General features: G+C 31.7%; 1 protein-coding gene across 2 annotated transcripts in view; it reads left to right on the top strand.

Annotated features, from left to right (window-relative positions):
* LOC145327685 (uncharacterized) overlaps window positions 1-25,477 on the top strand; it is a 34,563-nt gene extending 9,086 nt beyond the window's left edge. For both annotated transcript variants that reach the window (XM_080171242.1, XM_080171243.1), the window contains 8 exons: window positions 5,644-5,734; window positions 10,792-10,914; window positions 21,579-21,716; window positions 22,491-22,576; window positions 22,957-23,035; window positions 23,657-23,776; window positions 24,226-24,316; window positions 24,909-25,477. In XM_080171242.1, the coding sequence (XP_080027368.1) occupies window positions 5,644-5,734; window positions 10,792-10,914; window positions 21,579-21,716; window positions 22,491-22,576; window positions 22,957-23,035; window positions 23,657-23,776; window positions 24,226-24,316; window positions 24,909-25,012 (832 nt within the window). In that variant the 3' untranslated portion in view covers window positions 25,013-25,477. The remainder of the gene's footprint in view (window positions 1-5,643; window positions 5,735-10,791; window positions 10,915-21,578; window positions 21,717-22,490; window positions 22,577-22,956; window positions 23,036-23,656; window positions 23,777-24,225; window positions 24,317-24,908) is intronic.
* The last annotated feature ends 480 nt before the right edge of the window (window positions 25,478-25,957 follow it).

Below are 25,957 nucleotides of genomic sequence, written 5' to 3'. Positions count from 1 at the left end.
ACGGACCGAACCTATATTTTAAAAATGCATTATATAATCAAACTTTTAAACCCCACATTTTGCCCCCCTCAAATTAAAAGGCTTGGACGTCCCTGATCCGTTTCATGTGCAGATTCTTATAAGTTTATGATCCTTTACAGAGAAATCAGAAGCTAAATTCTAATTCTAGATAAAAGGTAAATTTTTCCCAGGAATTATGTCAAAATGGCGGGTTGGATCATTTTTACTGATTTCTCTTTTGGTCATTTTCTGTAACACAGGGACGTCCAAGCTTTTTATTTTAAGGGGAGTAAAATGTTGACTTTCAAGGATTGAGGAGGGGTAACAAATTTCAAGGGGGTAAAATTAGGGGTTTTAAAGCCTAGGGGGTTTAACAGCCAATTTTACCCACCCTTGGACATTAATTTGGCGTCAGGGGTAAATTTAATAATACTATCAATAATTTTTCTAACCGTTTAACGAATGTTTAAGGGGGGGGGGAGGTTTGCTGGTTGCACATTGAGCTATAAAGGAATTTGCTTTTTTTTTTGTGTGTGTGATCCAACTTCAAAGTGAAAATATTATGTGATTTTCACCTTTTTATCTTCTAAGATTTTTTACCTTTTTTTCTTTTTTTCCCCATAAATTAAGTGTGTCCATTGAAACGTAACTTGTTGATTTTTTTATCTTTTTGATTTTATTTTTTGCACTATATATTTGACTTCAAAATAAAAATTAAATTTTCTCCACTTAACTTTTTAAAATTGTAATAGGACTTAAGAGAATAATATTGTTCAAGGTTTCAAAAAAAAACTCAAAGAAAATAGTGGACTCTTTGAAATCAGCTAATAGTTTCCGAAATATAAACACAGTCGAGTCTTAAAAAAAATATAACGCAATTTTCTAGCAGACAAAAATAGTTGTCTGGATTATACATTCAAATTTATACATTTATTTTTAAATTATTCAGCAATAGTTTCTAATACCTTGTATACTTCAATAATAAAATACAAAAATTGCGAATGCCAAGGAATAATTATCTGATTCTATCACCTCTGTATGTCCGTCCATTTGTCCGTCTGTCCCTTAAGATCTCGGTAACCACTGAACCGATCGGATTCTACTCTTCAGGAAATATACCTACTAGTCCTGTGGTGGTTTTAGTCTAATTTCTCGGGGATGAGACACCCCCTACCCCCCCCCCAAAAAAAAAATCCCCATCAATTTTTTTGAAGATGCAGAAGATACTAACTATTTGGTGCTGCACCACATGTACTACATTTTTTTAAATACCTCTTGGGGCACAGCTCCTAGAGTCTAGGGGCGAATCCGCTAGTATTTTTGTATTTTTATAATTGAATAGAAAAAAGGTCTTCCTGTTTTTATACTTTTTCAGATCTTCTAGAATAAATATAAATTGTCTATTATCTTTAAAATGACCGGAAAATCAACGGTTTACTTCGTCTGGTAATTTGATTTTTACAACAAAGTGTAGAATTTAGATGGGGACACTTGTGTTTTGTATTAAAGTTAAACATTTAACTTTAGGGGAGGGGGGGTAATAATTTTTATGGAGAAAAAGAATTTTACGTTAAAAACTTATGTAAGTCAAAAAGCCCACATACAGCTATTGATTATGTGGAGATTACTGATGATTATGTTAGTTTAAATACCACAAGTATATGACATACGTAAATATATTGACAGGAGAAAATTTGTCTTCAATTTAGCTTGTTAATATGTAACTCATTAATTAATCAATTCGTTGTAGGGCAGAAATGTGATAAAGAGGTTGAATGGGGTGTAACGTTTTTTTAGCCAGCTGCTAAAATCACTTTATTAGAGTACATGAAAATCTGCTGCAACATCCAAGTAATAATATGTTGATTTTTGTAATGGATAATAAGAAATTTCAAGTATCTTTCTTGAATGGTCTAAAAAGTGAAAACGTTGTCTAATAAAGCATCAAAGGATCTGATAAGATTTCATCTAACAAATAATTGGTCTCTATATACAATAATAGGGTCCATTTACTTTGTCAATGAACTAGCGTCCACGTCCCCTAGAGGCCACAAGGGGCACTTGAGGAGGGAGTGATTTAATTGTTTAACCCAATTTCTTAATTTAAATTTTAAAAGAAAAAAATTTGGGGGGAGGATTTTTTTTCTAGAGGCGAATTCTCTTTGGAGGGTGGTGGTACCCTCCCCCAAAATAGTTATAAAACTTCCCGGGAAATATGAGAAGCTACCCTGTTAAGGAAAACCCGATCGGTTCAGCGGTTAGCAAGATCCTTTGGTACAAACAGACAAACAAATAGACAGACAGACATCGTTCTACTTTGTATTATAGATAAATGTCCCATTGATTTTAAAATTTTAAAATATTTACGGCAAAAATAAAAGAATAACCCTTTTTATTACCCGAATATTGATCTTCTAAATAGGTAAATTTATGATATATACATTCAATATTTTAAATGAAATTTGTAGAAGTGTAAGTAACTTTTAATTCAGTCAAAATAGGATTCACTTTATTGGCCTTCTTAACTTTTGGGTTGCATATAGAGTAGCTTTACTAACAGATCTATAGTATAGAAAGGTTGCACAAGGTGGTTGCGATGGGGAGATACAGTTTTCACATATTTTAATAAAGATAAATAGATATTTAAGTTTTAAAATGTGCATACAATTCTTTTATGGTTAGTAATCATTTAAATATTTCCTTTAAAAAACTCAGAAATGAGATATTTTATGTTTTATGACAAAAATATTATAAAACTTTGCATAAAAACAAAGAATGAGCCAACTCTTTCACTGCGAGAGAGATTTATTTTAGATAATACAAATTTTAAATAATTTTCTCGTATTTATTCGGATCCGGTGGATGGGAACCGGTTCTCATCCATACGAAAAAAACTATGTCTAGCAACGTATTATATTCAGCTTTATACGAATATAAAAATGTAAATCATAAGATTAAACCCAATTTTTTAGCCGGTGCCTTCGGCACATCGGGGCTAAAAGTAGTGGTTGAAACGTCTGGACACGAAACTTAATGTACTAACCAATCAAAATTCTAAAAAGTCCCCAAAGTTGTTGAGCGTATGAGAAAACTTTATCATAAAAGTTTTGGGACTAGTGTAATAAATAGCCAAATGACCCCTCCGCCCTGATACATTATACACAGCTGGTGTTATTGTTGCTCTACTTTTCAGAGTGATTGTCCTTGGTCTTTGTCTCTCTCTCTATCTAAATGTTTGAACGCCGGAAGGGAAAAAATATGAATAATTTTCAACATGAACTTCCGAACATAAATCTTTAGAGCAATATATTCTTTCTATCTATCTATCTTTCACCCCATTTTTTAAATCTTATTAGTATCCGCTAGATTAGAACCGGTTCACAGCCATACTGAAAAATCATGTATAGCATCGTATTACAAACAGTTTTCCACCAATATTAAAATATTAAAACTTTAAACCAGTTATGTAAACCTAAGCCTTAGGCCCCTCGGGGCTAACAAAACTGGGTTAGACTTATATATTTAATATCCATGGAAAGCTTTCTGTACAACTAAAAGAGTTTTTAAAATAACACAAATACGCAATTTTTGATAAGAATAAAATTCAATCCATCCATTCTGGCGCTATGTGATCTTTTCAAAATCCAGGTACATTTTAAAAGATGCCAGAAAAATACCAAAACACATTATTTATGTCTCTTTAGCTCCAAATACAAAGTAACACTGATTATAAGCTTACTTAAGCTAAGATCGTGTAATCAAAGGGTTGGTTGTCTGCTATGTACTGCACTACGGGTATGGGGTGAAGGACCAAGAGTCTAGCCTTGAGTTGACAAGTTAACTGTTCAGTTCAAATGCAACTCAACCATACGACGTAAGACATCAAGCTTACTTGAGCTGGTTTTCTGACCTAAGCAAGGCTGTTGACAGGGATAAAATTACTTTGTTTTTGTGACATGAAGTTTATCTATCTATCTGTGTTTAAGATTGTGCACTATCCAATTACCTTTTTTTCAGTTAGACGTTTTTACAAAATCAAAAAAATTGTATGATTGAAATATACCTTAAAAGAAAGGGACATAGCCAATATTGTCCTGTTGTGACGTCTTAAATTTCGGGATAGGAGAAGGGAAGAGGGAAAGAGTATCTTTTCTAAAGAGATGGGAAGAATGAGTTCTCTTTTCCCTTTCCCGAAATTTATGACGTCACAACATAATAATATTGGCTTTTTCAAGAAACGAAAACACTATTTTCACTATGTTAAATTAATACTGGCGGATTTATTATTATTAATAATAAATTGTCTGAAATAAGTAATTTCTCGGTAATCTTAAAATGGTTAGATAATAATAAAAATGAAATCATTTTCTTTTAAACTGAACAATGAAAACTATTATTAAATCAAGTTATTGGATTTTCTATAATATTATCTTTATAAAAAAGTAACAGGACCTGTGTGTGTGTATTTACCAAAAGGATCTCGCTAACCGCTGATCCGATACGGTTCTCCCTTACAGTTTAGCTCTTCATAGGTCCCGTGAAGGTTTATAGCTATTTCAGAGGGTACAACCACCACCATCCTCCAACCTCCCCCTTTTTTCTGTTCTATCTGAAACTGAAATAAAAATTTGAGTGGTCAAATTCAACCCAAAACCAATTCAAAGGGGTAAGTCGCTAGTAGTCATAAGTAAGACAGCTTTGCCTCTCAGTTTTTTGCTGGTCAAAAATGGTTCTTTGCTGTTTTATGGGAAGTCTATTTTTGTAACCTCAATGTCTGATTTATTTGCCGTAAAAAAAGCAATTTTACCACATTTTACTGCTTTTATCTTCCACTTTCTTCGTTACACTTTTTCTTTGCAATCAACAGGTTGGTGTGGATTTGAAACCGAATGATATCCACTGGATTAGAAACGGTTCTCAGCCATACTTCAGATTTTTTTTTTTTTTTGGGGGGGGGTAATTTTTTTCTAGGAGAATTATCTTGGGAGGGTGGTTGTATCCCTTCCCCAAAATAGTTATAAAACTTCCCGGGACATATGAGAAGCTACCCTGTTAATGAGAACCCGATCGGTTTAGCGGTTAGCGAGATCCTTTGGTACAAACAGACAAACAGACACACATACAAACAGACATACGGACGGACAAACATCCTGTTACTTTATTTTGAGGATTTTAATGCAATAGCATCCAACTATCTATCTATCATGTATCCTTTATATCTATCTAGCCTAATTCTCTATCTATCTATCTAGGTATAAGAATGGACGTTAATTCTATCGGTATATGCCCGGACAACTAGAACATCCATCTATATATCTATCTATCATATATTCTATATATCTATCTATCTATCTTAATTTTCTTTATATTTATCTATCTTAATTATATATCTATCTATATAGGTAAAAAATGGACGGGAATTCTACAGGTATATGCCCGTAAAACTAGAGCATCCATCTATCTATCCATCTATCATATATCTTATATATCTATCTATCTATCTTGATTATCTATCTATCTATCTAGGTATAAAAATGGACGGGAATTCTACAGGTATATGCCTGGACAAATAGAACATCCATCTATCTATCTATCATGTATTCTATATATCTATCTTACCTAATTATCTATCTATCTATCTAGGTATAAAAATGGACGGGAGTTCTACCGCTATATGCCCGGACAACTAGAACATCCAACTACTGTTTTCGATGTGCCAGGAGTTATCATAGATGTAAGTTTTTTGTTCTGTAGCGCAGCTTCTCTATATAATATGTTTATACGTACGTCACAAAAAAGCGAAAGATTGTTCTTTTGAGGTAAATAAGATGATTTTTACATGCAACGATACTTAAATTTAACGATAGGGAAGCTTATGTTTATTAAAGTACAAATTTTAGTTGTTGAAAAATACAAAAAATGGTTGTAGTTCAAATAAGAATTGCAAGGAAAATTCCGTGCAAACAATTATTGTCTTAGTTTACATACACGGACAAATTCTAAAAATTCTTCAACTATTTTTTGTGCAATTTCATATTATTGAGTGGTATTTATAGGTGTTACCACCTTACTGTTTTAGAATTTTAAGACTTTTAGGAACACTTATGTATATTCTTTGCCTTTTCCCCTTGAAACTTTAATTTTTGTTTTAAAACGTTAAAAAATAATTATTGATGAGGTTGAGACATTAACTACCTTTTATAAAAGAATGAAAAATTAAAACCAAAAATCAATTAGAATAACTGTAAATTGGAGATATGGGATTCCAGTAGTAATACCTATTGTTAAAGAGACTTACAGAAGTGGCCATACAATGTTCATTTTAAACATAATGGGATAATGGCACATTTTTAGAAATCCAAGATTCTTTTGATATAGAGGAGAAAATATTTTGTTCGCCGAAGAAAAAATTTCTCTTACATAATTGTCTGAAAAAAGGAAAAAAATGTAACTTATTTTATAAATTTTCTTTTTAAAAGCAAAGCTTTTCTATGATTAGGGTCGGTCCGACCGTACGTTCGTCCGAGATAGATAGGTTTTATCCGTTAATTTGGGCATGTTAGAATTGTCCTATTGATTTCAAACTTTGCATGGTGATTCCTGTAGTAGATAGGTACGATTTAGAAAGCGTAGCAACTCTATAACCAGAATGTCCGTACGTCTAATTATCCGTTTGATCTGACTTTTGGTATAGTATTTCCTGGGACAACAAAGTACAATATTAAAAGTGAAGCAAATCTTTTTATTAAGTCCTAAAAATGTAAGTATGTCCTATATCTAGCAGTTTTTCAACAAATGTACTTACAATTTTGCTCCTACTCTTATACTTGTATATTCTGATTATTCAGTTCTGACACTATACAAGTGTTAATGTCCGTTTGTCGTACCGTTTCAGAGCTTCGCTTTTATGGATGTTTAAACAAAGTTACGTTTTAGTAGATTTAAACTATCTCTTCTGTTTGACCCTATTAGGGTTTAACCATGGCTGTGGCGTAACACGTAGCGCTTCCGAACGTTATCATGAAGGTGATTGGTTCGATTCTCTGCCAAACAGCGCGCCATAACTAAAGAAGTTGGTAATGGTTCCTACTGCTGCTATGTCAGGTGCGCGAAATTTATGAATAGAATAGGGGAAATGCATTGGCCCAAAACAGCTTAGTTTATGCCTGTTTTTATTGCCTCTTTGTGTGTTATAACCTTTAAAAGTAGTTTTCAAAATGTTTTTTTTGCTGTATGCATAATATATAAAAATCTATTGATCTTATACAATAGATACAATAAAAAGTTGTTTACGTTTTTCATTTATTGTTGTTTTTAAAGCTAAAAAAGCTTCTCTTCAGTTATGTTTATAGATATATGAATATTAGAATAATCTGAAATATGATAAGACCAAAATTATTTATATTGGGTTAGGTAAGGTTAAAAATACGTTTGAAGAGCCCCCGGAGTGATAGCTTACCTTAAAAATAATGACTCACAGGCATACATAGGCTGTGTAAAAAAAACAGATCTATAGTATAGATAAATGTACGGACAACTACCTCCCTTCCTTTTTCAAAGACCTCTTTCATCTGCTTCTAAATTATTTTCTGCTACTTGGCTGTGTTAATATATGCGACACCATTGGTTGATTTTCAATGACCCAATAGAAAGGTTGCACAAGACGGTCGCGATGGGAAGATACAGTTATTTAACCCTTTCTTCCTCTAGTGTTTACTCTAATGTGTAAACTATTAGTCATTTTCCCACTAACAGCCCTGAATATATATCTCAAAAAAAAATATTTTCTTATTTATTTTGTTACTTATGTATATAAATATCCCATTTAAATTATATAAACATACACAAAAAAGAATATATTATAAAAAATAAGTTTTTGAAAACTTTTTTTTGCAATACTAGTAATCTTTTTTTCTTTATAACAAGGGCTTTTTTACGTTGCGTAGCTTTTCTATATATTTTCTATCAGTTTGCCCAACCATTTCATAATCATTTATCATATTGTAAAAATTGCCATTATCTTTATCTATAATACGTCTGTCTGTCTGTCCGTCTGTCTGTCTGTCCGTCTGTCTGTCTGTCCGTCTGTCTGTCTGACCCTTAATATCTTGGTAACCACTGAACCGATTGGATTCTACTCTTCAGGGAATATATATATATAGTATGGCTTTGAAATCGATAAGTATCCGGTGGTTTAGAACCGATTCTCAGTCATAATGAAAAAAACATGTATAGCATCGCATTACAGAAAGTTTTTCACAAATATTGAAGAAAAAAATCATAAAATTCATACCAGTTTTTTTTAGCCCGAGCCTTTGTCCCCCTGGGGCTAACAAAACTGGTTTTAATCTTGTAGATAGACGCTTGTAACTTATAGTTAAGAATTTTTAAAACCGGACATCTACTCTTCATCAAGTCACCTTGTCTGTGTCTATATGTCTATTATTATAAAATCAAGACCTGAAATTGAACAACATAAATTGTTGATATTTTAAAGATGCCTGATTACAATGTACTTAACGCACTAAATCCGTGTTTAACAACAAGTTCATTTTTTATTCCAAAACTTTTCTTTAGCTGATTACACAAAGTAGCAGTAGTCAGGAATATGGTGATCTTAGAAAAACTTTTTGCCTCCAACTGAAGATGATTAAAGTCCCTCCACAGATTATGACGTCGTACGATAGTATAGCCAATGAGAGGCCAAGTATACACTGTAATTGACCAATGGTAAAATTTATGATGGCCTCTCATTGGTTATTCTATCATATGACGTCATAATATGTAGAGGCAATTTATTAATCTTGCTCCAACTTATCTGTTCAGATGATAAAGCAATATTCTAACTAATCTGTTTATTTCAATTACATTAATTAGTTTGTTGTGAAATATTTCTTTCATGAGCAACATATACCTTAATTTTTGTAACTTTTAAAAAAACTTTAACTTTTAAGCTGTTACAAAATATTACACTTTTTACAGGGAATAAAGTATTTTTTCAACGTGGCTTCGAAACCGAACACTATCTGCTGGATTATAACCGGGTCAAGGCAATACTGAAAATATTATGTATCGTATCGTGTTGTAGCCAGTTTTCTACGAATATTAAAATAAAAATCATAAAATTAATCTTCTAGTTTTTTGTCATTTCATTGATTAAATATTCAGTTTGGTCATTTTTTTCATGTGAAATGAAGTATTTCAAAAATATCATACTTAATAATTGAGTTTTAAGGCAAGAAATAAAAGAATCTCCGCTGTTGATTTATGTAAAACATTTTTTTTTATATTCTGATGTGGAATTATATAGAGAACAAGTGCTTCTGATAATAAACAAATAAATAATAGATTTTAGCAAAGAAGTAAAATCCCTTCCTCCCGGATTTTTCCTCTTTCAGAGTATTGACTTTCTATAATCTGAAAATTAAAAAATAAACTTAAGAGACTTTTAAACTAAGTGCATTTAAGAAAACTTTTTAGAGATTAATTTAAGGAGGTACAAAGTGTAAATTTCACCAAGATTGAAAGATACAATTTTCGGCAATAGTCCGTTTTGTGGCAACGCCCCTTAAGGCGCGATTCGTCGTATTTTCAAAACGACTTTTAATAGGTTATTTTAGGTTAGGTAAGGTTATATTGTGTTAGGTTATTGCCTTGATTGTTAGGCAAATGGCCCCGCCGGGTTAGAGCCCCCTGCAGGGGCTAGAAATAGGTGAAAAGCTACTGTAAAAATACGAAGAAACGCTTCTTAAACGCTTAAACTTTAAAATAACATTAAAGAGCGCAGCGACTCTATAATTGTTATAATACAGTAATGTCAGTATAGTTATCACCTTATGGAGGTATGTCTAGTAGTGTAGCTACTATATAACTATATCTATACTAGGTACAGTACAGTAATATTCACCAGCTACACCTGACATACCTACTATAGGAAGTATGTCTAGTAGTGTAGCTACTATATAACTATATCTATACTAGGTACAGTAATATTCACCAGCTACACCTGACATACCTACTATAGGAAGTATGACTAGTAGTGTAGCTACTATATAACTATATCTATACTAGGTACAGTAATATTCACCAGCTACACCTGACATACCTACTATAGGAAGTATGTCTAGTAGTGTAGCTACTATATAACTATATATATACTAGGTACAGTAATATTCACCAGCTACACCTGACATACCTACTATAGGAAGTATATCTAGTAGTGTAGCTACTATATAACTATATCTATACTAGGTACAGTAATATTCACCAGCTACACCTGACATACCTACTATAGGAAGTATGTCTAGTAGTGTAGCTACTATATAACTATATCTATACTAGGTACAGTAATATTCACCAGCTACACCTGACATACCTACTATAGGAAGTATGTCTAGTAGTGTAGCTACTATATAACTATATCTATACTAGGTACAGTAATATTCACCAGCTACACCTGACATACCTACTATAGGAAGTATGTCTAGTAGTGTAGCCACTATATAACTATATCTATACTAGGTACAGTAATATTCACCAGCTACACCTGACATACCTACTATAGGAAGTATGTCTAGTAGTGTAGCTACTATATAACTATATCTATACTAGGTACAGTAATATTCACCAGCTACATATGACATACCTACTATAGGAAGTATGACTAGTAGTGTAGCTACTATATAACTATATCTATACTAGGTACAGTAATATTCACCAGCTACACCTGACATACCTACTATAGGAAGTATGTCTAGTAGTGTAGCCACTATATAACTATATCTATACTAGGTACAGTACAGTAATATTCACCAGCTACACCTGACGTCTGTCCAGCTGTCAACCGGAGGAATGTACAGATGCGAAGTTTCCACAGAGGCGCCAGATTTTGATACCATCTCAGAAGAATTTAAGGTAGGCTTTTGTTAGAAAATGCATCATATTATCCATATAAAATACCCGCTCTTCCTAATAAAATTACAGACAGATTTTTCATAAGCTTCTAAAATATCAAAATGATAATTTTATAAAACTCTTATTTTCTCTGAGATTTTTTAAGGGAGGTTGGAATATTGGACTGTAAAAATAACTGGCTAAAAAATTTTAAATTTGTATTGGTTGGTTAAAACTAGCATTGTTAAAACTTTTCAAACAATTATTTTACTCTACAATAGTGCAAATTTTGTTTCTCGTCATTGGGGATAAATATAAATTTTTCGTCCATTATCCCTTTAGATCTTTGGATATTATCAAGTTCAGTAGTATTACAGGATGCAGGAATATGGCAACTGAAGAAAAAAGATATTTCAGTATGGCTTCGAAACCGATTAATATCCACTGGATTAGAACCAGTAGTCTGCCATACTGAAAAATCATGTATCGTATCATATCGTAGTATATCCAGTTTTCACGAAAATAAAAATTTAAAATCATAATATTGAAACCAGTTTTGTTAGCCTGTGCCTCAGGAATCTCAGGGCTGACAAAACTAGTTTTAATCTTATAATTGTATATTTTTATATCCGCAGAAACCTGTTTATGGCAAAATGCCATAAATAATTCTTCTGCCATTGAAAATAATCCTCAAATGGCAAAAAAAGTGCTAAATTATTCCAAATTTATACTTTGCATCATGACCATTATAATAAAATAATGAACAAAAACTTTTTTAAAATTCCATATCACTGTTTATTATGATTTATGTGTCCGTATATTTGTCTTCATAAAGAGATTCTCAACATTTTGTCTCAAAATATATTAGAAAGTTTTTACAAAACCGAAAAACAAGGATGATAATGGCCAATGCTATCAAAGAATACTAAATAACTGCACAGCTAACCTACATTTCGGGTCTGGGTACTACATATGCCTTGTTTATTATATTATTAATGTTAAATATTGACTGTATTGCAAAAACATAAGATAATGTTATTATTTTTACTTGAAAACAAAATCTACTCTTTCTTACAAAATAGAAAATCCAAAAATTTTCCAGCAGAAGATATTTCTAAATAAACCATAACTTAACAATGGATTTATTACTTGGATCTTATACCAGATTATCGTGTACTCTTATAAAGTGAAAATTGTAGCTGGATAAAATAACGATCCCCACACCAACTCCCTTTATCCCATCCCCTCACCTCCTACTGGATAAACGAACTGACCAATGAATGATCTTCAAGTTAGCAACCTACATTTACGACAATTTTTCCCGGTTCAGAATATCTAGAATGCAAAGTAGTAAGGCTTTGGATAGAGTTCTTTATTTTAAGGGAAGCTATAGGTCTCATGTGGGTTTTAGGCTATTTGATTCTTATAGTTTGGTCTTTCAATCTTAGAATACAGAGCCCATAGATGCTAGGGGCACAGCAAAGAAGAAATTATGATAGATTTTTGTGGAAGACAAAGAAAGTCGCTCAAAAAATCAGCATGTGACGTCATAAAAATAAGGGATTATCCATCTCTTTTTTAGGGTTTTCTTCCCCACTCCTCCTCTCATCATCCGTCATTTTTACGACGTCGGAATTTTTTTGAGCAACTTTCTTCGTCTTAATTTTTGTGTATGTTATTGTTATTGTTTTGCTGTAAAAAAGTTTGTTGCAGTTATATTGCTAGAATCATTGATGGGTACAGGGTGAAAAATTTCAATCCCAAAAATTTCAATATTTCCCCACACATAAATTTTTGACAAAGGGAGGAGTAGTTTTGCGTGTATTGCGTAAAATCCGTGAGTTAGTCATCGAACGAGATCATAGAGTCTAAATGTTCTTAATATTGACAAAATCCATGGTATAATTAAACGCATATTTAATAACACTTAGACTTAATAATCGTTTTCGATGAAGCTAACTCACGAATTTTACGCATTACAAGGAACACAGTAATAGTGTCTGACTGATTATGACGTAACAAAAAAAATAGCCAATGAGAGCCACTATAAATTTTACCATTTGTCAATAACGGCCTCTCATTGGCTATTTTTTTTTGTTACGTCATAATCAGTCAGACACTATTACTGTGTTCATTACAAGCACAAACTACTCCTCCCTTTTGTTATGATGGTTGGTTTGAAGTTAAATTGAAGTTTTACATCATTGTTCTGAAAACAGATCTATATATAGATGTATATACAGACAACTACCTCCTTCATTTTTCAAAGACCTCCTTCGTCTGCTTCTAAATTATTTTCTGCTACCTGGCTGTGTTAATATAAGCGACACCATCGGTCGATTTTTGACCCAATAAGAAGGTTGCACAAGACGGTTGCGATATGGAGAAACAGTTTTTTAACCCTTTCTCCCTCTAATGTTTTACTCTATTGTTCTGAATCCAATTAATATATGCTGGATTAAAACCAGTTATCAACCATAGTGAAAACACATATACAGTACAAAATTATTTCAATATTAATTAATTCATATTTTGTTGGCACGTTTAAATCCTAAAACAGATAAACCCTTTTGTTAAATTTAAAAAAAACTAAAAGTTGAAACCAACTAATTTATCAAAAATAATTATCCTTGACTATTGTAAGTTAAAAACAAAACGTTAAAATATTGCTTTAGATTTTTCTCTTGGCAAAATTTTCCTTATTTCAAAAAAGGCAAAGACACCCTGTAGATAGCCAGATTGCTAGAATTATTGCATCAAATGGCAATATTTATGTCCACATCAAACATCAAATAATATAAAATAAATACAAAGATTTACAATGAAGTATTTAAAGAAAATAAAAAAAACCGGTTTTTCTATTCATAGTTGAAGTCTTAATTCATACATAGAAAATTGCCTATTGTAGCATTTAATTGGATGTTAACATTAACATATTAATTGCATACCTGAAAAAAATGTTCCAGATAATGTAATTGGTTTCAAATCTTCACCTAAAAGGAACAGATTATTTGTCTGTACCGTCAATTATCCAAAAATGTGAGATATATCCTTCTTTATACATCCATCCAGGTGTTATTTTAAATAACACCCAAACGCCAAATATCCCTATAATTGCACAACATTACTGAACATCTGTTGCACCTGTTTTTAAGCCAAGGCATTTTAGATACTTTTACTTTAATGTCACACGACTGACTTTAAAGTTATAGGTACTGTTTTTACCACTAAACTTAACTGAAATATTGCAAATGGGCAAGTTTTGCCATTTTAACTAATTCCTTGGGTTAAAATTTACCGCTTTGTATGGACGCAATTATGGAATGGCAACAAGCTAACCACAACTGAACTCTACCAATATCAGTATGTTCTACTAATGTTGCAAAAAATGTAACTCATATCATCATGTAGATGTTGTCATCCTTTGAGTATTTGAAAATCCTTTCTACAATATAAAGTAGTAAGGTGTTTTTGTCTGTAGCGCAGGATCTCTGCTAGTTTGCTACGGTTCTCCTTCACAGTGTAGCTTCTCATTGGTCCTAAGAAGGTTAATAGCTATTTAGGGGAGGGTACCATCAAACACTCCCCCCCCAAAAAAAAAAAAATTCTCCTCCTTAAATTATATTTTTCTCTTTGAAACTAAAATAAAAGATGAGGAGAGGTCGAATTAAGCTATCTAGAGGCCTCTAGGGGCGTAGTAGCTAGTAACACAAATGTAGGTAGAAGTAGGATGTTCTTTTATTTTTTAAATCGTGTTGAAATGATAAAATACCAGAAAAGCCTAACATTCAATACTGTTACAAACATCCGTGTTTAAGGGAAAAGGTAACTGATTCAAAAACTTGGATAACTTCTGGAGGACAGGTTGACTATCAAGTTTTTTTGAGACCGTAGCTGTCTTTTGAAAAATAGACATAAGCTAACCTTTAAACATTTAAGGAAATCTTAAGGAAAGTTTAAGTGGACCCTCAAAAGTCTCCTGTTAACTGGTCTTTTTTGAAAAAGTTAATGGGCCAAATTTTGTTTTCTTAGTCTTACAAATTCCATTATATAACTTTAAGGAAACCATATCTAGCCCAGGATATTCTAAAGAAATGCTCCAATACAAAATAGTTCCTTATTTCAGTAATTCATGAATTTTACCACTCCTTTTATCCTATAAAAATCTAACTTTTACCAAAGTATATTTTTCCAAATGGTAGTGAACTACCCCCTTATTCTCTCTTCTGTGGAAAAACAATGGTATGCTATCAATTCCCCAATTTTATCTACTCACAAAGTTTTTTAGAATTGCAAAAAGACACAATAGTAAAAAAAATAGAATAAGGATGACAACATCCTTAAAAACGAAACTCTAAAACAGTACTAACAAACATTAACACTTGTAGAGTGACAGAAGTGAAAAATCAGAATATAAATGAACAAAAGTAGAAACAAAATTGTTAGTAAGTTTGATCAAAAACTGCTTAAATAGATGAAGATTTTTAAGGACATACTAACAATTTTAGGACAAGATTATGGAGATGCTTCGCCAATAACATTGTACTTTGTTGTCCTAGGTATCATTATTCCAAAAACACATAAAAATTAGTTGTTAAAAAATTAAAAATCAATATGTTTAAAATGAACGTAAAGACATTCTGGTAATGATTATAGAGTTGCTCCGCTTTATTTATAGTGAGCATTTGTAGGGTATCGTTGGGAAATAATTGAAAATTAGCTTTACTGATAAGTATGTAACGGATGTTCTGTTGATATGATACATTCGGCGTTAGTGATGGCACATACACAAAGCAACATTGTTAGTTTCAAATTTAGAAAGTAAATTTGCTTTTTCATCAATTAACAAGTTAGAATTATTTCATTTTATAATTTGTTTTTATATAAGGGTGGGATTTTGCAACAGAATAAAAACTATTTTGCCTTGGTTTAAAGCATAAGGTTAAATAATACCTTGCCATAATTAGCATTAATAAGGCATTTATACATTTATTAAAATATTCGAATAGAAATAGAAGTCTACAATGTCTTAGTGTATTATGATTATACTTCCGATTTTAAAGTTACTATATTTGTCAACCTATTTTTAAAAAATACACTATTCTAAGACATGAAGATATATTTGAATTTTATCAATCATTTTCAACTCATTTGTCTCTTGTAAAAGTGAATCAAGAAATATTAACTTGGTCGTTTTAGACATCCCAAGAAATAAAAATTGCTATTTTTAAATTTTATTTTTTATATTCAATTTAGCTATAACTGACTATGAAATATTACTTTTTTTGTGGGAAGAAACAATAATTACAAACACGTCAAAGAGTGGCTTCGCTACTGAGAAAGTAAAAAAGTACAGCAATATAAGAAATTAGAAATATAACATAACTTTTGAAATCTGTCAAAAACTTTCGGTGTGATCATGGATTGTAGGAATAAGACAATGGACGATAAATATTATTGTGTGTATAACGATATTGGTTACGTCCAAAACATCATCAGCAATTAAAATATGAATATATATGTAATAGCGTTTACGATAACAATAACGTTAAATAAATGTTATACACGCATTTACATATCCCTAGTCAAAATGTTGAGTATTTTGTGTATTCTTAAAAATGTGAAATACATTGTAAGTAAAAACATATTGTCTACTACAACGTTAATATACAGGCGCTGCCTTTTGGAAAGGTTTCAAAATACCAACAACGTTTTTATAAAGAAAAGAGTTTAACTTTCATAAACTTAAGAAAAAGTACTGAAAAACGCACAAACCTAAATAAATAATACTTAATTATCGCATTGTATTTTAGACAGCTTTCCGTGGATAACAAAATGAAAAATTATGAGATAAAAACCAGTTTTGTTAATTTTATGTTTTTATTTTAATATTCGTATAAAAAATTGTCTATAATACGATTCTGAGAATCTGTTCAATTCCAGCGGATAATAATCGGCTTCGAAGCCACACTGGAATAGTTATTTCTTGCATCGTATTATAAACAGCTTTTCGCGGATATAGAATGTACAATTATATGATTAAAACCAGTTTTTTAGACCCGAGGTGCGAAAGGCACGGGCTAAAAAACTGGTTTTAATCTTTTGATTGTACATTTTTAAATTCGTAGAAAGCTGGATATAATACGATGCTAGACATAGTTTTTTCGTATGGATAAGAACCGGTTCTTATCCACCGGATTCGAATGAATACGAGGAAAGCTTTTAACAATACCGATAAATCTAACTAAATGTAAGCAGAACGTCAAAATATACATCTATAATGCAAACTGCTTGACCAAATTTAAATCTTGCACTGCACAAAATTGACCAAACAATATTTCAATACAAATTTAAGCCAATTACTGTGATCTCAACTGCTTTATAATTTACTTATTACATAACATAGATCAATTCTTCCTTGAACTAAATTATTGAATACTAGCGGCTTCGCCCCTAGCCTCTAGGGGCTGTGCCCCAAGAGGTAATTTTAAAAAAATTAGAGATGTAACCACTTATGACGAACATATTTTTGTGCTGCAAACCATAAAATTTTGGGTTCCCCATAACGCTTTCTTTTCAATTTTTAAATATTTTTTTTTTTTTGGTTGGGGGGATGGTTGGGGATGTCCAACTCCCCAAGAAAATAGCCTAAAACCACCAAAGGACCAGTAGATATGATCCCTGAATTGTAGAATCTGATCGGTTCAGTGGTTACCAAGATGGGACGGACGGACAAACGTTATTCTACTTTGTATTATAGTTGAATAATCTTTTCTTCTAGATTTTTGTAATGGCTTTTGATGATTGGCTAAATAATTGCAGAAAAACCTCAATATAAAGCTTCCCTAAAACAAGCTCAGACCCTAAAATCTTAACTCGATCTGTCATTTCTGAGATAATTTACATCATACATAATTTATTTTAAGCCACTGGATTCTCCCATAGACTAGACTGGAGAAGAGTGGTAACTCATCAACATTGATTATAAAGTGTGTTACCTTTTTATATGTTTCATCAATTTTCCTTGAAATATAAAGATATCTTAAAACTTATTGATTGGGCTTGTAAAGGAACCATTTGAGTATCTTTGGTCGAAAAAGGTCTGATTTGTGAGCATTTTTGACCAAGTTGTGGCCAAATAATAATGAAACATATAAAAAGGTGACACACTTTTTATTGTTAAAACATACATATACCTTCACCCATGAAAATACAATTTATTCTTGGAGGGAGTTATCACAGTAGTAATATTCTCTGAAAAACAGAACCCAATCGGTTCAGTGATCAACTAAATCTTAAAAATCTGAACAATTACAGATAAATAAATTAGCCCTGTGCTATTCGCGAGCACGTATTCGTATAATGGATATAGGTTTAGGTGGATATATTGACAGGAAAAAAAAACTTGTCATCCATTTAGGTTGCTATAATGGTCATCATTTATTAGTCAATTTTTTCAATCTTAAGGGGGATAGGGAATGTGATTAAAAATGGTGGATGGGGGTATCGTTATTTCAGCCAGATGCATGTTTCACTTTATTGGATTACCTGAAAATCTGGTGCAACATCCATGTAATAATATATCGACTGTAGTAATAATATATAGGGGGAGTGCAATTTCTACCATAAAAAGATTTATTTAGAAGCCTATAAATCAAATCTTTATCCACATTAATGTTCTTACATTTTAGTAGGAAAATACCTTAAAAACAACTATAAAAAATTCAGGATCATGGAAAGAAAACGAAATTGCGGGTTTCGTCACATTTTTACAGTAGCTTTTCTCCTATTTCTAGCCCAAGCGGGGGGGCTCTAACCCTGCGGGGCAATCATTAACATTTACTTGACCTAACCTAACCTAAAATAACCTTCCAATAACTACTGTGAAAATACGATGAAACCCGCAACTTCGTTTTCTTTCTATGACCCAAAATTCTTAAGCAGTAGTCCTGTTATTTGAATTGTCCACAAGGGTAAAAACTCTAAATTTCTTATTGAATTTTATTAGACAGGGTGGGGCAAGGGTTCTGTAAAAAATATTTAAAGAGTCAGTATATTCAGTTTTTGATAATTTGTAATATTGCATGTCTTGCATAAACATAGAAATATTTCTTATCCAGAATTTCATAAATGTCCGTATTCTCAACCCTATGAGTTAAATACATGAAAACGTTTATGTAACATCTTTCAGAAGTGCAGCTACTCTTTACTTTGTTACAGCACTACGAATAAATAATTAGCATTGGTCAGCTGAAATATCCCTACAATTTTTTATTGTGTTAAATGCTTTTGTAAAGTCAAGACTACATCAATTCAGATAATTAAGAGAAAATTTAAGAATTATAGAAAATAAAGCTAGTTTGTTTTTAACTGTTATCATTTTATTGTTTATTTTTTGTTTATTTTTTTAGGTCAGGTTATATTGGATTCTGGGAGGCCTTGCAGGTGGTTAGAGACCCCTCCAGTTTAGGGCCCCTAGCAGGGGTTAGGCTTTTGTTTAGAGGGGGTTTTCGGTCCTTGTTAGGCACCAAAATAGAACTCATTATATTTTAATTGTGTGTTTTACTATGAACATAATTAAAGTCCCTTTACAGATTATGACTTCATACGATAGAATAGCCAATAAGAGGCCAGTATTCACTTAATGGACCAATGGTAAAATTATGCTGGCCTCTCACTGGTTATTTTATCGTATGATGTTATAATCTGTGGAGAGACTTTTATCATCTTTCACTCCTCTTCCTATTGTTTAGGTTCTTGAAGCTAGGGGTGAAGCAACTATTATATTGTATGATATCTTGTAAATCAAATAAAAATGATAATAAGTACTAACAATAATTGCTTCATAAATAATTAAAGATTAACATTATTACAAATGGTATTAGATAATTACTACTCATATAATATAAAGATAAGACAATTAATGCTAAATTCTTAATACTTTTCTCCCCATGGGCAGGCTATTGTGTTTTAATAATATTACTATTGTAAATAACTAGAGTACAGTTAAAGAATAATATTTATAATAAGGCAGTTACTTAAAGGGATAAGACAATGGCCGATAAATTGATGTACATCCCCAATGATGGTACACAAAATTACCCATTCTGTTGATTAGAATTAGTGGTAAAAATGTATGAACAATCAACTAAATTAATAAACCAATCAAAATCACTTAAAGTTGTTAAGCCAACGAATAAGTAAACGTTATTATAAAATTTTGGGTACTGGTGTCAAAAGAGCCCGTTGCCCTCTCTCTCTTTGCTTATTAGTACAGAAATATCCGTTTTCTTTAATATAATTGGATAACAGTCATAAAATAATTATTAGGGTTGGGCCGGATATCCGGTCATTTTCAATATCCGACCGGATACCGAATATCCAGCTGATTTTTAATCAGAATATCCGGCCAAATTCCCGATAATTTGCCAGATAATGAATGTTGGTCAGATATCCGGCCGGAACCAAATATCCGGCATTAGAAATCAGCCGGATATCCAGTATCCGGCCAAAAAAGTATCTGGTCCAACCCTAATACTTATCTTTTATCACTATTAGGAATTAAGTATTTTTAAATATACTTATTTTTCTATATTTTATGACACTCTTATTTTTTATCTTAAAATTTTTATTTTTAGAATTCTTAATGTAAACACATCATATCTTATTTTAAACCAAGATCCTCTATTTTAACCATTGAGTAACTAGTCTAAGAGTAGAACCAGCTCTCTAAATTTAGTCAGCTGTTTGTCCTACAATAATTTTTGAGGGTTTTTTGGGCTATTCTTACTCCCACCTTCTACCCAAAAAGGGCTAACCTTTGAATGGAGTAAAATAATCGTTATTGGATTTATTTTATTCTGGAAAAATATAATTTGAATTTTCTAATCAATTAATAGGAATTAAGCATTATATCATTATCAATAAAATAGATAAATCAATAAATCATTTTTAAAATCATATTTAACATTGATTATGAAAAAGAAAGATTTTATGGCATTTTTTATAGGTAAATTGTACTCTTTACTTTTACATCATGATACTTGATACATCATAATGAGTTAGAATGGGGGTCTAATTGACTTTTAATCACCACAATATTAGTAATACTATTTTAAAATGACAATAATAAGAAAAATAAAGCTTTCATTAGACTTATAAGTTCGACTCTTAATCTTATTATTCAAAGATCTAAACTTTGTTGAGAGCATAAACATTCTTAACCTAGAGGAATTTAAAATTCAAAGTCAAGGAGAAATATTAATATGTGTGTTATTTATATACATATTCTAATATATTAAAACAAGTGAATTTTCTTAATTTTCTTAAAAATTAAGAAAATTAAGGTAGACACGCAAAAGTACTGACTGACAGACATATACTGACTATTTGAAGAATTGCTATAAAATTCAGAAAACTAAAAAGTTGCTCTTCCCCAATGATGATACACAGAATTTTCCCTCCTGTAGATTACAATTATTGGTTGAAACATTTGGACACTCAACTCAATAAACCAACCAATCAAAATTCAATAAAAAGCCTAAAAGTTGATAAGCCAAGGAATAAGAAAACATTATTATAAAACTTTGGGAACTAGTGTAATAAACAGCCCAAGTTCCCCTCCTTCCCTGCATATTACCTGCCCAATCAAATATTAAGTTTCCTGATTAATTGTGATTTTTTAGGTTGATGTCATATCCCTACCAAAAGGACCACACTTAACTGGATTAGAGACCACCTATTCTCCCGGAGACCTTGTGAAAGCCAACTGCTCTGCTTATGACTCTTTGCCTGCTGCCTCTCTCATTTGGTACATCAACAAGGTGAGCTCTTTGCATTAGTCGAAATTAATCTCTTTGCATGATTTGTTTCGCTGTTCAATTTAATTGCTTTGCTTATATAAGTTAAAATAGCACAAAAAGCAAAATTTACAAATCATATTTTTCATTTTTAAAATATGAATAACATTAAAATCTTGTGCAAAAAGATAGAAAAACTTTTAAAAGTCTTCAATTTTATTTTTTTATCTTTTTGTATAGTTTAACTTTAACTTTAAATGCAAACTTTTTCTGATAAAATAATTTTACTTTTTTGTTCTTCCCTGTTACGAAAATCACTTAAAGTTTGTTTTAGCAGAATTTTAAATTTTCCAAAGCTTTGCATAAAATTTAGTTTTAATGCAATACTTTAGTTTTAGAAGAAAATTGAATTATGTCTAAATCATTTACAACGCCCAAAGGGACAAGGGGGGAAGGTTGATAGTCGAACCTCAACTTGATTTTAGTTTAAATTTGTGAAGCTCTTTTTTTCTTAGGGAGATTTATCTTAAGAGGTTAGAGGTAGTCCCCCCAGAAATTGTTATAAACCTTTCCTTGGCATTCATAAAACAGGCGCCTTAAGTGAGAACCAGATCGGTTCAATGGTTACCGAGATCCTTTGCTACAGACAGATATAAAAGCATCCAGTTAATTTTATATAAGGATTTGGTGAACACTCTTGAAATAACAGCAGGAAATAATCTTTTTTTTGTGTATTTCTTGCCTTTTTTAATTTTACATAATATAATATATTGAATAATATATATTGTATTATTTCAGACCCCAGTAAAAGAGGATTCCCGGTATGACAGACGCGTGACCTACACCTACCCCGGAGTTAACACAGTTCAACCTCCAGTCTCTAGGCATCATTTTTGTTCAAATAATGATAAACTTTTTAAAACTAATAAACCCATAAAACTCCACTCCAAGGGTTATAAAAAGCTTTATTTAAAAATAATGGTAATCTAGGGAGGGAGAGGACATTGGCCTTTAAAGAAACTCATTTTTCTACATAATTATTGGCTCTATAGGTTTCATAACAAATCTTGATTTGTAAAAACTAGGAGTATCCTATAATAATTATGAAAACATAAAAATACTTTTAAGTTTTTAACCTAAAAAAAACATTTTTTGGAGGTTAATGGTGCCCTACCCTCCAAGAATATAGCCACCACAGGAGCAGGACCTGTATATATTCCATAAATAAATATTCAATATTACGAACAAAAATGTATTTGATTAGGTTACAGACCTACAGTTCTGGTAATCTGACTACTTCACATCTAGAATTATCTTTCACCCTTACTCTTTCTCATTTCCAGGTTCAAACATAGATATATAGATACGTCAGAGCTCGGCAGCTGCGCGTCAACTGCATGTAACCCTCGGTGAAATCGTTATATTATAACTTTAAAATCCATCTGGATGTTTAAAGATGTTTCAAAACAGACAATCCATTATTTCGGATTTTTTTTCTCTCGCACAAGTGGGTTTAAATTTGAGGCGCTGCTGCCCAGCACTGATAAACATAGACCTCTAGAAATGTATTTGTATAGATAAATAGACAGGAAAATTAAAAGTTTAGGATTCATTGTTTTCGGCCATTGTTGACAGACTCCAGGACATGTCAACCAAACGACCCAGCAGTTTAACAAATACTTATCTAACTTTCAACCCTTTGATTGCACGACTCTAGTGTGGAAGACATAACTGTTCATGGTAAATAGATTTTTTTGCCAGAGTTTTCCTGTACCTATTACAATGCATGTCACGCACCTGAAGTAACAAGTAGGTACTTCTTTAATCATCTCAAATTTGAAGTGATGTGGTTTTAAGCTATATTACATTTAAATTAAAGCCTTAGCATGGTTTTAGACTATTTTCTCATTTATGTGCAGTGCATCTAGATTCTAGGGATGAAATCTAAAATATAATTTTTTTAGGATGGCAAGTTGAACTTAAAATGTACAGCCTTCCTTGACGTCATATTTATGCGGAGCAAGGAGGTGACAGTAGAACAAATTAGACAGAAATCAGTTCTTTCACAGCCCAGTAGTCAACAGGTAACATTTTTCCAGTGCAGCTTGGAAACTGTTGGATTAGAACCAGTTCTCTGCCACGTATATCATCGTAGTGCAGACAATTTTCCACGAATACTGAAATAACAGTCATAAAATTGATACCAGTTTTGTTAAACCTCGGGTCTAAAAAATGGCTTTATTACGATTTTTTTTGTATATATAAATTTTAAGCTTTTACGTTATTAAATTATAGAAATTATAGCAGGTACACCACTAGAGGCCTCTAGGGTTACTTGAGGTTGGGTAAGGGGGAGGTTTAAAGTCGACTTTTAAAGGGACGATTTCTCCCTACTCCAAAACAGATAAAAATCCTCCCTTGGTAAAGGAGAATCTCATCGGTTCAGCAGCTAGCAATATCATATGGTACAGATAGACAAATAGACATCCTTTTACTTTTATAGAACAATTAATATGCACATTTTCTATTGTAGGGTTCTGCAGACACGCCAAGCCTAGATTACAGTATAGAGACGGGTCTATTTAATCCTCAGAGATCTCATAGTAATGCTGTTAAATCTCAAGGCAATGTTATCATTACTTTTATTTCAAATATTTATTCCTTTGCTGACCAGGGAGGGATAAGGGATAGGAAACCTGGCCATTAATTAGGTCCCGGCCTAGATTCAAAAGGGATATTGCAACTTTTACCAATTCCTAAATAAATTTCGTCACTAGCGGACGCTTAAGTAGCTATCGCTCTAAACCAATAAGGATCAGCCTGTTTCGTATCAACCAATAGCCAATTGGCGGATGGAGATATAAAAAACGCGGCATTCCTGCCGCTGACGACTAATTTTGGGTCCTATAACAAACGTCAGAGTTATAAATGTTGGAGTGGAAACCTGACTTATTTTAAACCATCCTATATGTTTTTTTTATTAATTCCTAACCCCTGTGGCTGGCTTTTTTTGTATAGTCACACCTAAATCTAACCTATACTGTATAGAAATACTTCATTAACTTAATATTTTAGACTTTTACAATACTGCATTTGTCCACTTCGACGTTTGTCACTCCTTCGTTTGTCCTTAAGCCTAATTTTGAAAAAGACAGACAAAGGAATACCTTTTTTAAAAACGTTAATTATAAAGATAATGAGATATTGAAATGTTAGGAGGTATGGGATTTGGAATAAGCAGTAGCTGTCCAACACATTTTCTATCGGCTGCTTTCAGCTGTCAGATATTAGTACTGTTGCTAGCCGCTATAGTTAATTAAACTAAAATAAATCAAATTAAATTTGACAATTATTTAAAGTGAAAAATGTTAAAGAACACAAAACAAACTATTTGTGAATAAAAAAAAACTAAAAAAGTGAGAAAGAAAATTGAGTGAAATAAAAGTTGTGTATAAATATAATTATTAATAAAAATAAAATTCTTTCAGAGAATATCAACAAGTACAAATATTCATCAACTAAAATTTTCCAGTTTGGCTCCGAAACCGATTAATATCCGCTGGATTAGAACCGGTTCTCAGCCTTACTGAACAATTATGTATAGCTTTGTATTATATCAAGTTTTCTATAAATATATAAAAATGTACAATCATAAGATTAAAACAAGTTTTTTAGCCCGTCAATTTGGAAAAGCGTGGCTAAAAAACTGATTTTAAAATTATAATTGTACATTTTATATCCGCGGAAAGCTGTTTATAATACTGTTTATAACTGTTAGAATTATTAAAAAGAATTTTTCTTTTTTCATAATTCTAAAAGTAAAATATAGTTAATTAAAATACTTTAAAATCTAAAATTTCATGTGCTTTTCAACTATATTGTTAAAACTCGTGGTGTATTTTTTTGTAATTATCAAAAAATCATTATAACAAGGATGACAACATCCATAAAAGCGAAGCACTGAAACGGTAGGACAAACGGACATGAACACTTATATAGTGACAGAACTAAAAAATCAGAATATAAATGTATAAGAGTCGAAGCAAAATTGTAAGTAAATTTGTTAAAAAACTGCTTTATACAGGATAATGTTTACGGACATACTTACATAATTAGGACTTGATTATAGAGTTGCTTCGCTTATAACAATATACTTTGTTGTCCCAGGAATCAATATACCAAAAATCAGATCAATCGGATGATTAGATCACATAAAAATTTGTTGTTAAAAAAGTAAAAAAAATCAATATGTTTAAAATGGACGT

Source organism: Acartia tonsa, chromosome 9 (genome assembly GCF_053477335.1).
Source record: "Acartia tonsa isolate MP-2025a chromosome 9, ASM5347733v1, whole genome shotgun sequence".
Taxonomy (NCBI): domain Eukaryota; kingdom Metazoa; phylum Arthropoda; class Copepoda; order Calanoida; family Acartiidae; genus Acartia; species Acartia tonsa.
Note: the sequence above shows the minus strand (reverse complement) of the source record. Positions and strands in the feature narration are given on the sequence as shown.